General features: G+C 48.4%; 1 protein-coding gene across 3 annotated transcripts in view; it reads right to left on the bottom strand.

The window, feature by feature from the left end:
* ST14 (ST14 transmembrane serine protease matriptase) overlaps positions 1-14,480 on the bottom strand; it is a 70,623-nt gene that overhangs the window by 19,444 nt on the left and 36,699 nt on the right. The window contains exons 1-7 of one of the 3 annotated variants that reach the window (XM_060180187.1): positions 11,023-11,188; positions 10,766-10,925; positions 10,043-10,170; positions 9,782-9,852; positions 4,541-4,698; positions 3,695-3,730; positions 3,354-3,600 (exon numbers count right to left, since the gene is read on the bottom strand). In XM_060180187.1, the coding sequence (XP_060036170.1) occupies positions 3,354-3,600; positions 3,695-3,730; positions 4,541-4,698; positions 9,782-9,852; positions 10,043-10,170; positions 10,766-10,925; positions 11,023-11,115 (893 nt within the window). In that variant the 5' untranslated portion in view covers positions 11,116-11,188. Of the gene's footprint in view, positions 1-3,353; positions 3,601-3,694; positions 3,731-4,540; positions 4,699-9,781; positions 9,853-10,042; positions 10,171-10,765; positions 10,926-11,022; positions 11,189-14,480 lie in introns of those variants that run through there. The other 2 variants (XM_060180186.1, XM_060180188.1) reach the window with 2 other exon arrangements.

Raw genomic sequence — 14,480 nt, 5'->3', positions numbered from 1 at the left:
GGAGAGAGGAGGGGAAGAAAGAGAGGGGGAGAGAAAGATAGACACCTGCAGACCTGCTTCACGGCTTGTGAATCGACTCCCCTGCAGGTGGGGAGCCGGGGGCTCAAACCCGGATCCTTAAGCCGGTCCTCGCACTTGCGCCATGAGCACTTAACACGCTGTGCTACCGCCTGCCCCCCCCTTTTAAAAATAAACTTCTGTGTTTTTTGTTTGTTTGTTTTTCTAAGATTTTATTTATTTATTCATGAGAAACATAGGAGGAGAGAGAAAGAGCCAGACATCACTCTGGCACATGTACTGCTGGGGACTGAACTCAGGACCTCATGCTTGAGAGTCCGATGTTTTACCCACTGCGCCACCTCCCAGACCACACTTTTTTTTAGGTTTTTTTTTTTTAAATTTAAATTATTTATTTATTGGATAGAGACAGAAATTAAGGGTGAAGGAGAAGACAGAGAGACACCTATAGTGCTGCTTGTCCCCTGCAGGCAGGGACTAGAGGCTGGGGGCTTGCATCTGGGTCCTTGTGTACGGTAGCATGCGCACTCGGCACGGTACACCACCACCCAGACCCTGGTTGGTTAGTTAGTTGTTTTTTTCTTTTAATAAAATTTTACTTTTGGTTTTCTTTACCAACAGTGGTGTGTCGGTTACTTTAAAAAAGGACCATTTTTGACAGGATGGCAGAGGACCTAGTGGGGGTTGTATTGTTGTGTGGAAAATGAGAAATGTTGTACATGTACAGACTATTTTATTTGCTGCCGACTGTGAAACATTGATCCCCCATTATAGAAATTATATATATATATATAATTTCTGGACTCTTTCATTAGTCCATTTATAGACAAGGCAAGTGAGGGGAGAAATAACTTGCCTAAAATTCCATAGTTCATAAGCAGCAGGGTCAAAATTCAAACACGTGGGGGCTGGGTGGTAGCACAGTGGGTTAAGCACACATGACACGAAGTGCAACGGCCGGCAGAAGGATCCTGGTTCAAGCCCCCAGCTCCCCACCTGCAGGGGGGAAGCTTTGCAAGCAGTGAAGCAGGTCTATCCTTCTCTTCCCCTCTCTGTGTTCCCCTCCTTTCTCGATTTCTCTCTGTCCTGTCCAACAACAGCTATAACAACAAGGGCAACAAAATGGGAATGGTGGCCTCCAGGAGCAGTGGATTCATACTGCAGGCATCGAGCCCCAGCGATGGCCTTGGAGACCAAAAAATAAATAAAATTCAAACATGTAACATTTCTGCCACCACCTGGCCCCACAAAGCTAACATTGACTGTTCCTAGAAGGTTGGATTACAAGTGAGATGTGCCACCTTTTTGCAAGCCTCTTTTCTATTTCTTCCCCTCAGGACCTGGTGTGAGATCTGCACACTGGAGACGTGGGAAGGGTCCCTGCACAACAGAAGTTTGCATAGAAGCCTTGGCTGGCAGGCTGGGGTAGATGGGTGCGATCTCGCTTCCAGCCTGACTGTCTCAGGCCATTATTTCACCTGCCTTGCTCATTTCAGTTATAAGACTCCAGCCCACAGAGTCAGGGAGAGCTGAGGGCACCAGCTGCCCCTGGGAGAGACTGACTCCTCCCTAGGAGGTGGGGTTATGCCTCTCTAGTTCCTGAGCCCTAGAAGGGTGGACCTTAGAGAGGCTAAATCCAGAAGTCACCCTCCAACAAGCCTTTTCATATGCAAATAACTAATCTGGGGGCAAATCTTGTACCTGAGGGACCTACTGGAGTTAGTGATATTTAAACCAGCCAATCCTAGACCTCTTGGGCTACCTCCCAGCCAATGGAAACCACACAAAAAAAGAGCCCTTTGAGCACTTCCCTCCAACCCCCTCAGCCTCCCAACCTGCCCAGGGGTTTCCAGATGTGGCCCACCTTGGGAAACCTTAACAAATTAGCCCTTTCCCCTTACCCCTCCCCCATCTTTGCAAAGGCTTAACTGTTCCCAGTCAGACCAGCTTGCTTTTTTTTTTTTTCATAGTGAAGACAGAGAGGGAAACACATCACAGAGCCAAAGTTTTCTCCAGTGTGGTGTGGACCAGGCTTGAACCAGGGTTGCACGCATGGCAAGGCAGGCACATTCCCAGGTGGCTTACCTTGGCAGCCCCAGCTAGTCTATTATTATTATTATTGTTACTGCTATTACTATTGTTATTTTGCCACCAGGATTATCATTGGGGGTTCAGTGCCTACACACATCCACCCTTCCTGGTAGCCATTCCTTTTCTTTGTTTATGGTAAAAGGTGAAGCAACAGAGATACCTGCAGCACTGCTCCACGGCTTGTGAAGCGTCCCCCACCCCATCCCCACAGCTGGGCACCAGGGGCATGAACCAGAATCCTTGCATCTACTGGCTGTGCCACCCCACTTCCCCACCTCAGGCCCCAGATTTTCATGAGGGGGGTGGAGTGGAGGGAGGGGCCACGACAGAAAGCAACCAGAATGTTACAGTCAAGGAAGAAGTAGGTGGGCAGAACCTAGAAACACAGACACGTTGCTGCACCATGTTTGCACATTGTGCCAGGAGTTTTGGTAAGGTAACCACACCTGGCCATCTCAGCCAGCCAGAGGGAAGCTGGCCCAGGTGTGACGCATATAGGGTTTAGGAGGCAGGGACATTTCACACAGAGAGGCCATTTGAAAACTTTTCAGGCCCTTGGGGACCCTCTCTTCAAGCTTTCTCTTCACTTTAACTTCACTTCCACACTATTTCTACCTCATCACTTAAGACAGAAGGTTGGAATTTGCATACTGATCATGGAGTCTACCTTACAATTCTTTCAAGAGGCCCCATGACGAACCCATAGGGGAGGGACCTGGGGAAGGCCCCAGTTAGCCTCTTTTCTCCAACAACAACACTGCTCAGGGGGGGAGGATAGATAGCATAACAGTTTCTTTTTTTTTTATGCAAACACTCATGCCTGAGGCTCCAAAGTCCCACGTTCAATCCCCCGCACCACCATAAGCCAGAGCTGAACAGTGCTCTGGTAAAAAAAAAATAAACAATTAATTAATTAATTAATTAATTAATTAAAAAAGGAACACGGCTCGGCTCCAGCACATGGTGGTGCAGGGCACGCACATCAGCAATGGCTCATTCCAGCCGGCAGAGGGCGCGAAACACTTACAGAACCCAGGCCCACCCAGGGAGCACTGTGCTAGCACCCTTGCCAGGGCTGGCTGGCTGGAGCTCCCACTGAGGGGTCCACCGCCCTGTCCTGTGCTCCCTGAACAGAGCCAGAGACAGACCATTGTCTCTCCAAACCTGCAGTTCACTGCAGAGAGCTCGCCACACTCATCCCACGCCACCCCACAGCTCCACCTGCTCCTGACAACACTACTCACTGCACCAAGGCGCGGGGCTCCACGGGGCTCAGGGTGTCATACACCGAGACCAGGTCGAGGTCACTGTCACTGTCGTTGCAGGGGGCCACGTCGAAGCTGCGGAAGGTGACACCGAGCACGAAGTCGGCGTCCCCGCGTAGGGTCCACTGGCAGCGGGCGTGCGCGGGGTAGGGACTGTCGGGGAAGCCAGGCGTGGTGAAGCGCACGGGCGCGGAGCCCCGGGCGTGCAGGGCGAAGCTGCAACTGTCTGCGGACACAGGGAAGGGGGGCTGTCACTTGGGACCAAGGACTGCAGGGGCTCCCCTCCTTCCGGGGCCCCTCGAGGTCGGCATGCTACTTACTGTCCTTTGTCGTCTGGACTGTTCTGGGGTCAGTGGCTGAAGAACAGGGGAAAAAAAAAAATCATGCCTTTTATTTGTTTATTTATTTATTTATTTATTTATTTTACTTTATTTATATTAATCTGATAGGACAGAGAGAAATTGAGAGGAAAGGAGGATAGAGAGGGTGAGAGAGAGACCTGCACCACTTCACCATTTGTGAAGATTTCCCCCTGTAGGTGGGGAGTGAGGGCTTGAACCCAGGTCCTTGCATATGGCACCATGCACTTAACCAGGTGCTCCACTGCCTAGCCCCCCAAATCAAGTCTTTATTGAGCAGTTGTTTTTTTCTTTCTTTCCTTCTTCTTCTTTTTTTTTTTGTTTTTGTCTCCAGGGTTACTGCTGGGTCTTGGTACCTGCACTATGATTCCACTGCTACCGGAGGCTATTTTTCCCTTTTGTTGCCCTTGTTGTTTATCGTTGTTATTATTATTGCTTGTCGTTGTTGTTGGATAGGACAGAGAGAAATGGAGAGAGGAAGACAAAGAGAGGGAGAGAAAGATAGACACCTGCAGACCTACTTCACCGCTTGTGAAGTGACTCCCCTGCAGGTGGGGAGCCAGGGGCTCAAACTGGGATCCTTAAGCCGGTCCTTGCGCTTTGCGCCACGTGCGCTTAACCCGCTGCGCCACTTCCCGGCCCCCCAGGCAGTTGTATTTTCTTATTCCTGCTTCCTTCTTCTTCACAGCCTCCGGACTTGGAGGTTTGGGTGTGGGTCCCCTTGCCCTCCCCTCTATAATGAGCCTGGGCCTAGCCCACCAAAGACGGGCCCAATGAATGGCCATCCCAGGGAGCCCCTACACTCACGGAAGGCCACCACTGACGTGACCTCAAATTTGTTGAGGGCGCGTGCACGGGGTGGCAGGGTGATCACATGCTCCTTCGCCATGATGCGCTCGGCCTCCTCCACCAGTGACTTGGGGATGCTGAACTCCGACCAGTAGTAGGCGATGATGCTGCCCTCGCTGGGGAGACAGGCGACCAGACAGGTGGGTCCTAGAGGACTGGCTAATCCCCACAACCCTCCCAGGCCAGGTGCAGAAGGAGAAGGAACAGCCTGGGACCTTCAAGGCGTCATCAAGAGATGTTCCTCCAGGCAGGGGCCACCCCCAGATGTTCTTTTTCTTTTTTTGCCTCCGGGGTTATTGCTGGGGCTCAGTGCCTGCACTATGAATCCGCTGCTCCTGGAGGCCTTTTTTTTTCATTTTCTTTCTTTCTTTTCCTTATTTATTTATTATTGGATAGATATAGAGAGAAATTGAGAGAAGAGTGGGAAGTAGAGAAAGGGAAAGAGACAGAAAAACACCTATAGCCCTCCTTCACCACTTGTGAAATATTCCCCCTGCAGGTGGGGACCAGATCTTGAACCCAGGTCCTTGTGCACTGTAATGTGTGCACTTAATCAACCAGCTGTACCACTGCCTGGCCTTCCTTTTTTTTTTTTTTTTTTTCCATTTTATTGGATGGGACAGAGAGAAATTAAGAGAGATGGGGAAGATAGAGAGAGAGATGGAAAGACAGACCACTGCAGACCTATTTTACTGCTTGTGAAGCAACCCTTCCCTGTAGGTGGGGAGTTGGGGGCTCAAACCAGGAGGTGCACTTAACCTGGTGTGCCAAACCCCCCCCACACACACACCCAGATGTTCTTTTATGCCCTCCTACCTTCTTTAAAAGATGTATGTATTTTTTTGGATAGAGAGAGATAAATTGAGAGGGAGGGAAAAATAGAGAGGAAGAAAGAAACACCCGCAGGACCATTTCACTACTGGCACATCTCCTCCTGCAGGTGGGGACTGGGGGCTTGAACCCGGGGCCTTGGGTATTGTAACAGGTGTACTCACCCAGGGGCACTACCAGGCAACTAACTCCCCCTTACCCCCCACCTACCTCCACCACCCTCTACACTCAGTCTCTTGCCCAAGCAGACATTCTGAGACCTGCCCAGTTCAAAGTGGGTGGGCAGGGTTAGGTCCCATCACTAGCTCAGACACACTGAAAAGCCACTCCTGATCGCTGAGGAGTGACAAGGTTGCCGTCTGCACACTGCATTCCTAGAGTTCAAATGCAACGAGCAAAATTAAAATCAGGCCTATTTAGTCTATTGATTGACTGCCAGGAGAGGAGAGATCCAGGACACTGCTGCATCATATGTCAGAACCAGGGGCAGAACCCTGGGCCTCCTGCATGGAAGGTGTGTGCTGAGTCACCTCCCTGGCTGTTAGCAAATATTTTGGTGAGGGGCTGGGGGAGGGGGGGTGGCGCGCCTGTTTGAGCGGGTGTATTACAATCTGCAAGGACCCGGTTCAAGCCCCCGGTCCCCACCTGCAGGGGGAAAGCTTTAGGAGTGGTGAAGGAGGGCTGCAGGTGTCTCTCTGTTTCTCTCCCTATCACCTCCCTCCCTCTTGATTTCTGGCTGTCTCTATTCAATAAATAAAGATAGTAATAAATTTTTTTAAAAACTGTTTAAAAAAGTATTTTGGTGAGTAAGCAAAAGATCTGAATGGAGGTGCCTGGTAGGTGGCACACCTGGTTAAGCAAACATACTACAGCAAGGACCGGGGTTCAAGCCCCCAGTTCCCACCTGCAGGGGGGAAGCTTCATGAGTGGTGAAGCAAGGCTGCAGGTGTCTGTCTTTCTTTCTCTCTACCTCCCCCTTCCCTCTCAATTTCTGGCTATCTCTATCTAATACATAAATAAATAAGAAGAAAAAGATCTGAATGGACTGTCCTCTAAAGAAGACATACGGATGGCCCACACACATATTCCCAAAAAAAAAAAAAATACTCCACGTCACTCATCACTAGAGAAATGCCCATCAAGACCACAAGACATCATCACACACCTTTGAGAATGGCTCCTATCAACAAAGTAAGAGGTGACAAGTATTGGGAGGTTGTGGAGAAAAAGGAGTTCTGTTACACTGTTGGTAAGAATGTAAACTGGTGTGGTCCCTACAGGAAAGAATAAAGAGTTCTCAAACAAATGAAAATAGAAATAGTTTATGATCCTGCAATACCACTCCTAGACATAAATCCAAAGGACTTGAAAGTACTAATTAGAAAGGATATACAGGGGGGCAAGCAATGAATGGCACACCCAGCTGAGGGCACTCATTACCATGCCTAAGGACCCAGGTTGCAGTGGGGAAGCTTCTCAAGCAGTGAAGCAGGGCTATGGGTGTCTCTCTCTCTCTCTTTTTAAATATTTATTTATTCATGAGAAAGATAGGAGGGGAAAGAGAGAAAGAACCAGACATCACTCTGGTATAGGTGCTGCCAGGGTTCGAACTCAGGACCTCATGCTTGAGAGTCCAATGCTTTAGTCACTGCGTCACCTCCCAGACCACTGGGTGTCTCTCTCTATTTCCCTCTCCCTCTTTGTCTCTATCCAATAATTTTTTAAAAAACAATATTTATTTATTTCCTTTTGTTGCCCTTGTTGTTTTATTGTTGTGGTTATTATTGTTGTTGTTATTGATGTCATTGTTGTTGGGTAGGACAGAGAGAAATGGAGAGAGGAGGGGAAGACAGAGAGGGGGAGAGACAGATAGATACCTGCAGACCTGCTTCACCTCCTGTGAAGCGACTCCCCTGCAGGTGGGGAGCCGGAGGCTCGAACTGGGATCCTTATGCCAGTCCTTGCACTTTGCCTAACCCACTGTGCTACCACCCGACTCCCAAAAAATAATACTTAATGAACTAAAAATAAAGAAATAAAGGATATATGGGGGCCAGGTTGTGGTGCATCTGGTAGAGTGTACACATCACCATGTATAAGGACACAGATTCAAAACCCAGTTCCCACCAGCAGTGGGGGACACTTCATGAATGGTAAAGCAGGGCTGCAGGTGTCTCCTCTCTCTCTCTCTCTCTCTCTCTCCCTCTGCCTCCAACTCTCTCTCTCTCTCTCTCTCTCTCTCTTTCCCTCTCCCTCTCTCTCTCTCTCTCTGTGATTCTTACCTCCTACCAAATAAATAGGGGGGCGAAATGGCCACTGGGAGAGGTGAAGTTTCTGGTTCAGGCACCGAAGCTCAGTAGTAAGCCTGGTGGCAAGGAGAAGAAAGAAAGAGAAGAGGTGGGGCTGTGTGACGGTGCACCTGGTTGAATGCACACATCAGCATGCAAAAGGACTCAAGTTCAAGACTCCAGTCCCCCACCTACAGGGAGGAAGCTTCACAAGCGGTGAAGTTGTGCTGCAGGTTCCCATTCTCCCTACCTACCCCTCCCCTCTCAATTTCTCTGTCTTTATCCAAGAGACTAATAATTACAATTTCAAAAGGATATGGTCATAGCGGCACTATTTACAACAACCAAAATATGGTTGGAACTGGAGATGATAATACTCGACAAAATGGTTTCACTCATATGTGGAACAGATGACTGGTGCAAATGAACTTGCAGAGAACAATAGTAATCAAACTCTCTCTTGGACTTTCAAAGAACTACGGTGGTTGGGAGTCAGGCAGTAACGCAGTGGGTTAAGTGCACATGGCGCAAAGTGCAAGGACAGGCATAAGGATCCCAGTTCAAGCCCCCAGCTCCCCACCTGCAGGGGAGTCGCTTCACAGGAGGTGAAGCAGGTCTGCAGGTGTCTAGCTTTCTCTCCCCCTCTCTGTCTTCCCCTCCTCTCTCCATTTCTCTCTGTCCTATCCAACAACAAGGACAGCAATAAAAAACAATAACTACAACAACGATAAAATAACCAGAGCAACAAAAGGGGGAAAAATCACCTCCAGGAGCAGTGGATACAAGGTGCAGGCACTGAGCCCCAGCAATAACCCTGGAGACAAAAAAAAAAAAAGAACTATGGTGGTTATGGGGTGGGGGCAGTGGGTGGGGGGACAGGGCTCAGAACTTTGATGGAGAGTGTGGTGACTCACACACACCTGATGTGGGTGTGAAATTATACCCCTGAGAGCTTATAATCGTGTAAAACAATGTTAGATCACTAATAACAAGTAGAGAGGGAAAAACTGGATTTTAGTGACCTGGGAGGCGGCACAGCAGGTAGAAAGAGCACTAGATTTCCTCGTGTGAGGTCCTGAGTTCAGTCCCTGAAGCTGCATGTGCATAAATGGTTTTCTGATTCTCTCTTTCACATTATTAAATCACTAAACTTTTTTTTTTTCCCCTAGAGCACTGCTCACCTCTGGTTTGTGATGCTGCTAGGGGGTGATCCTGGCGCTCCAGAGCCAGGGGCAGTGAAGTCTTTTTACATGACCATTATGCTGTTTCTCCGGCCCTTATTTTGTTTTAGAGATAGAAAGGCAGAGAGAGGTTCGAGTCCCGGCTCCCCACCTGCAGGGGGGTCGCTTCACAGGCGGTGAAGCAGGTCTGCAGGTGTCTGTCTTTCTCTCCCCCTCTGTCTTCCCTTCCTCTCTCCATTTCTCTCTGTCCTATCTAACGACAGCAATAACAAAACAATAATAATAACCACAACAATGATAAAACAACAAGGGCAACAAAAGGGAAAAAATGGCCTCTAGGAGCAGTGGATTTGTGGTGCAGGCACCGAGCCCCGGCAATAACCGTGGAGGCAAAAAAAAAGAGAAGAGAAGAGAAGAGAAGAGAAGAGAAGAGAAGAGAAGAGAAGAGAAGAGAAGAAAAGAATGGCAGAGAGAGAGAGAGAAAACAAGATCACAGCACCAGAAGCTCCCTCCAGTGCAGTGGGGGGCAGAGTTTGAACATGAGTGGTACACATGGCAAAGCAACACTTAATATAAATTAGCTATTTTGCTGGCCCTTTGTAGAAAAAAAAAAAATTTTTTTAAGCTGCCTAAACGTGAAGGTTCACTGGAGCGTTCCTGGGTGTCCTGAAGCCTCCAAACCAATTTGTGGAAAAACAACAAAATCACCACCATTGTCCCCACACCTCATCCTTTCCACTCCACTCCACTGTGACCACCTTGACTGAAGATGGAAGCAAGCCACCAGCCAGGCACTGTGTCCCATGTACCAACCACAATGAGCCTACCCCAAAGCCCACTATTCTCCCCCCACCCAAAAAAAAAAACAAACAAAAAAAAACTGCCCTCCCCTTTCCCACCTGAATGCAGTCACTGCCGACTCCTTATGGTAAGGGCCCAGCACCGGGGTCTTGCTGTACAGCAGCTTCAACTGAGGAAGGAGAGCAGACTCAGTGGGCCTGGGAGCCACGCCCGCACCCAGCCCTCCAGCCTAGGCCTTCTTGGTCCCTTCCCAGATGCCTGGGAGGACGCCCCCAAGATTTGGCCAGCAGGAGAAGTGTCCTTCTCACCCCGATGAGAGTGAGAGCAGACGGGGTGCTCCGCCCAGGGACTGGACTCACCGCATCCTTCACCTTGGACGCCAAGCTAGCAAACTCAGGGGAGCTGGAGTTCTCATAGGCATCCAGAAAGTTCTCATTGGTGATCCTCAAGTAGCCGTTATAGATCTTCTGGACACGCACATTATGGTCTGTGGGAAGGAGTGGGTCAGAGGATGTGACAGTCCTCCCCTGCCTGTCCCCCACCCCCACTCTGTACCCCAGCAATTCCAGGATAGTGAACACAAGAGGGGTCTGTGGACACATGAACCCAGTGGGCACCTCTGACCAAACAACTCAGCATACCCCTCAACTATCCATAAAGTTAGGGAGACAGCAGGGAGTCAGGCGGTAGCGCAGAGGGTTAAGTGCAGGTGGCGCAAAGCGCAAGGGCCGGCGTAAGGATCCTGGTTCGAGCCCCCAGCTCCCCACCTGCAGGGGAGTCACTTCACAAGCGGTGAAGCAGGTCTGCAGGTGTCTTTCTCTCGCCCTCTCTGTCTTCCCCTCCCCTCTCCATTTCTCTCTGTCCTATCCAACAATGACGACATCAATAACAATAATAACTACAACAATAAAACAACAAGGGCAACAAAAGGGGATAAATAAATAAATAAAAGTATATTTTTTAAAAGTTTGGGAGACTGCACCCCTTCAAGTGCTCTCCCATGTACAGAAGATGTGATCCCCAGGTCTGTAAACTGGTGACACCCCCCACCCGACTGGTCTCCCCAGAGAGACCGCACTCACACTGGAAGTACCACACCAGCAGCCCAGCCATGAGGGCCAGCAGCAGGAAGCCAAGCAGGAGGCCCCCCAGCATCAGCCAGCGCCGCGGGCCGCCCTTCTCCACCTTCTTGGCATTGTTGACTGGCAGGAACTCCACACCTTCCTCGAAGCCATTCATGCTCTGAAGAGAGAAACACACGGATGATCAGAGAAGGGCTCCCCTCCCAGAAGTGCTCCCCCACCCACCCCCAGCCTTCCCTCCCAGTGAAGCAGTTTACTTTCTTCGAGCTGCAGCTTGGAGACAAGAGCCAGGAGCAAAGAGAAGAGGCCATGCCCTCTGGGCCCCCAGGTGTCCAGGCAGTGTCTGACATGTGTGTGAGAGAGCTGGGAGCGCAGAGGAGAACCAGCTGTGTTCCAGACGCTGTGGCAATGAATCAGCTTGCATTCAGGTAGATGCCTAGGTGTGGGGGCAGGCCCAGCCCCAGGCCACCATTGGCCATGGCCATGAGCCTTTGCCAGTATTAAAAGGAAAGCCACTCCTCCAGCTGGTGCATGGGGTGGAAGGGGTGGGGGGAGGAAGGCGTGTTGTAAGGGCTGCTCAGACTTGCTTGCCCTCCTCAGTGCTCTGCTCCATCAGTGTTTAACTGGCCAGAAGTAACAAGGAAGTAGGACTAGGCAGTGGTGCACCTGCGACTTTGCTCAAAGACCTGGGTACAAATCCCGAGTCTCCACCTGCAGGGGGAAAGCTTCACAAGCGGTGTTAACAGTACTACAGGAGTCTTTCTTTCTCTCTCCCTCCCTCTCTCCCCTTCCCTTTTAATTTCTCTCTGTCCTATTAGAATGAATGAATGAATGAGTGAATGAATGAATGAATGAATGAATGGACGAACAGCCAACAAACCCCAGGCAGCTATAGTGGACAAGCCACTGTCCTGGTAGCCAGCTAAGGTTACTACCAGAATCTACACCCATACTCAAACCCAAGAGCTTTCTTTTTTTAAATATATATATATTTTTTTTTCCCTTTTGTTGCCCTTGTTTTTTATTGTAGTTATTATTGTTATTGATGTCGTTGTTAGATAGGACAGAGAGAAATGGAGAGAGGAGGGGAAGACAGGAGAGGGCGAGAGAAAGAGAGATACCTGCAGATCAGCTTCACCGCTTGTGAAGCGACCCCTCTGCAGGTGGGGAGCTGGGGGCTGGAACTGGGATCCTTCTGCCGGTCATCGCACTTCGCACCATGTGCGCTTAACCCGCTGCGCTACCGCCCGACTGCCCAAGATCTTTCATGAAAAGCAGATTAAACTTCCATCAGCTCCCCCTGGCTCCTCCTGGCCAGGGGGGCATCTAGTAAGAAGGAGAAAGAGCATGAACAGGGAGAAGCAGGAACGGAAGTAGTATTTGTAGCAGTGGGTGACAGCTTGCTGAATTTCCCTGCCCCGTCAGACACACACTTCATTGGGCTGCCCTGAATCCCTGGGAGGCTCTGTACTCTTTCCGATTTAACTAGCCAGTCTCCACTCCAAAGGAACAGTCATCAAAAGCAAGGGCCCTCGTCCACAGATGTGGGTGCTTTTAACAGTTCCCAAAGGTGGTTGTTCTGGGGTTTGCTCGTAATTCCTCAGGACGTGCTTGAACTGACATTTCTGGATTTGTCAGTAACTCATTATCTGCAAACATAACAGCTAGGGAAGAGCTTTCCCTCCTCTCTTGCCATCCATGGAGGGAGAGATAAAAGTAGATTGATTTATTTATGAGAGTGAGAGAGGAAGAGGTGACTGTGGGGGTAGATAGCATAATGGTTATGCAAAGAGAGAGGAATAGGCGAGAGAGAACTAGAACGTCACTCTGGCACATGCAATACTTGGGACTGAACATAGGACCTCATGCTTGAGTATCTACTGTACCGCCTCTGGGTTAACTATTCTTTAAAAAGAGTTTATTTATTTGTTTATTTAGTTATGAATGGGTATCAAAGCATCACTGTGGTCTGTGCAATGTCAGAAGCCAAACAAGAGTCCTCATGCTTGTAAGTCCAGCACTTAAAAAAAAAATTTTATTGGGAGTCTGGAGGTAGCGCAGCGGGTTAAGCGCACGTGGTGCAAAGCGCAAGGACCGGCATAAGGATCCCAGTTCGAGCCCCCGGCTCCCCACCTGCAGGGGAGTCGCTTCACAAGCAGTGAAGCAGGTCTGCAAGTGTCTATCTTTCTCTCCCCCTCTGTGTCTCCCCCTCCTCTCTCCATTTCTCTCTGTCCTATCCAACAACAATAACATCAATAATAACTACAACAACAATAACTACAACAACAATAAAAAATGAGGGCTACAAAAAGGAAATAAGTAAATAAATATTAAAAAATTTAAAAAATATTTTTTTATTTACTTATTGGATAGAGAAAGAGAGAAATCAAGAAGGATGGAGGAGACAGAGGAAGAAAAAGACCCCTGCAGCACTGCTCTACCACTTCTGTAGTTTCTTCCCCAGCAGGTGGGGACTGGGAGCTCGAACCCAGGTCCTTGAAGATGGGAACATGTGCGCCCTACTGTGTGCCACCATCCAGAACCCTGTAAGTCCAGCAATTTTTTTCACTACGCCATGTCTCAAGGAACTTGGATATATATATATATATATATATATATATATATATATATATATATATATATCCTAATTTTTAATGTTCTAGTTGGTTCTGTTTGCAATGTTATCTACTGCCACCCAGAGAAGCACATGGCGTAGCTAGTGCTACCCCCATCCCTCTACATGTGTACCAAATCGATAAAATGCGTATCTTAAACATATGCAAGGCAATAAGTAGATTACATCACAATAACAAATGAGGTAAAAAGGAGGAGGAGGAGGTATAGGAGGAGAAGGGCAAGGAGGAGGAGAAGAAAGAAAGAAAGAAAGAAAGAAAGAAAGAAAGAAAGAAAGAAAGAAAGAAAGAAAGAAAGAAAGAAAGAGTCCTGGAGGTAATCACTTAAACATGCTTTCAAGCAGCTCGTTCTATAATATGTCCCCGCATTCCTGAACATGACAGATCCTGTTATCTTTTGGTTTATTTGTTTAGAATGTAACCATCTGAATTCCTACTATGATCATGTGGGCTTTAATCTTTTCCTTCCTTTCTTGGGCCTATCCTTGCAAGTTATATATAGCACCTGAGTTTGAAAAGTGGTGTCCATAGTCAGTACTTTCTGGTTATTTGTCTTAGAAAATGTTCACAAATCTGGGAGTCAGGCAGCAGTGCAGCGGGTTGAGCCCACGAGGCAAAAAGCACAAGGACCGGCATAAGGATCCCGGTTCGAGCCCCGGATCCCCACCTGCAGGGGAGTCGCTTCACAGGCGGTGAAGCAGGTCTGCAGGTGTCTATCTTTCTCTCCCCCTCTCTGTCTTCCCCTCCTCTCTCCATTTCTCTCTGTCCTATCTAATAACGACAACATCAGTAACAACAATAATAACTACAACAACAATAAAAAGATAAGGGCAACAAAAGGGAAAATAAATTTTTGAAAAAAGAAAATATTCACAATTCTGTCTCCTCTCCTGTACAACAAACTGTTTTTCCCACTGTAAATATTCATTTGTTTTTCTTTCTTTTTCTTTCTTCTTTATTTACTATTTATTTATTTATTTATTTATTTATTTATTTTCCCTTTTGTTGCCCGTGTTGTTTTATTGTTGTAGTTATTATTGTTGTTATTGATGTTGTCATTGTTGGATAGGACAGAGAGAAAT

The sequence above is a fragment of the Erinaceus europaeus genome, chromosome 20 (genome assembly GCF_950295315.1).
Source record: "Erinaceus europaeus chromosome 20, mEriEur2.1, whole genome shotgun sequence".
In the NCBI taxonomy this organism is placed as follows: domain Eukaryota; kingdom Metazoa; phylum Chordata; class Mammalia; order Eulipotyphla; family Erinaceidae; genus Erinaceus; species Erinaceus europaeus.
The sequence above is the reverse complement of the archived record's forward strand: the minus strand, read 5'-3'. Positions and strand labels throughout refer to the sequence as shown.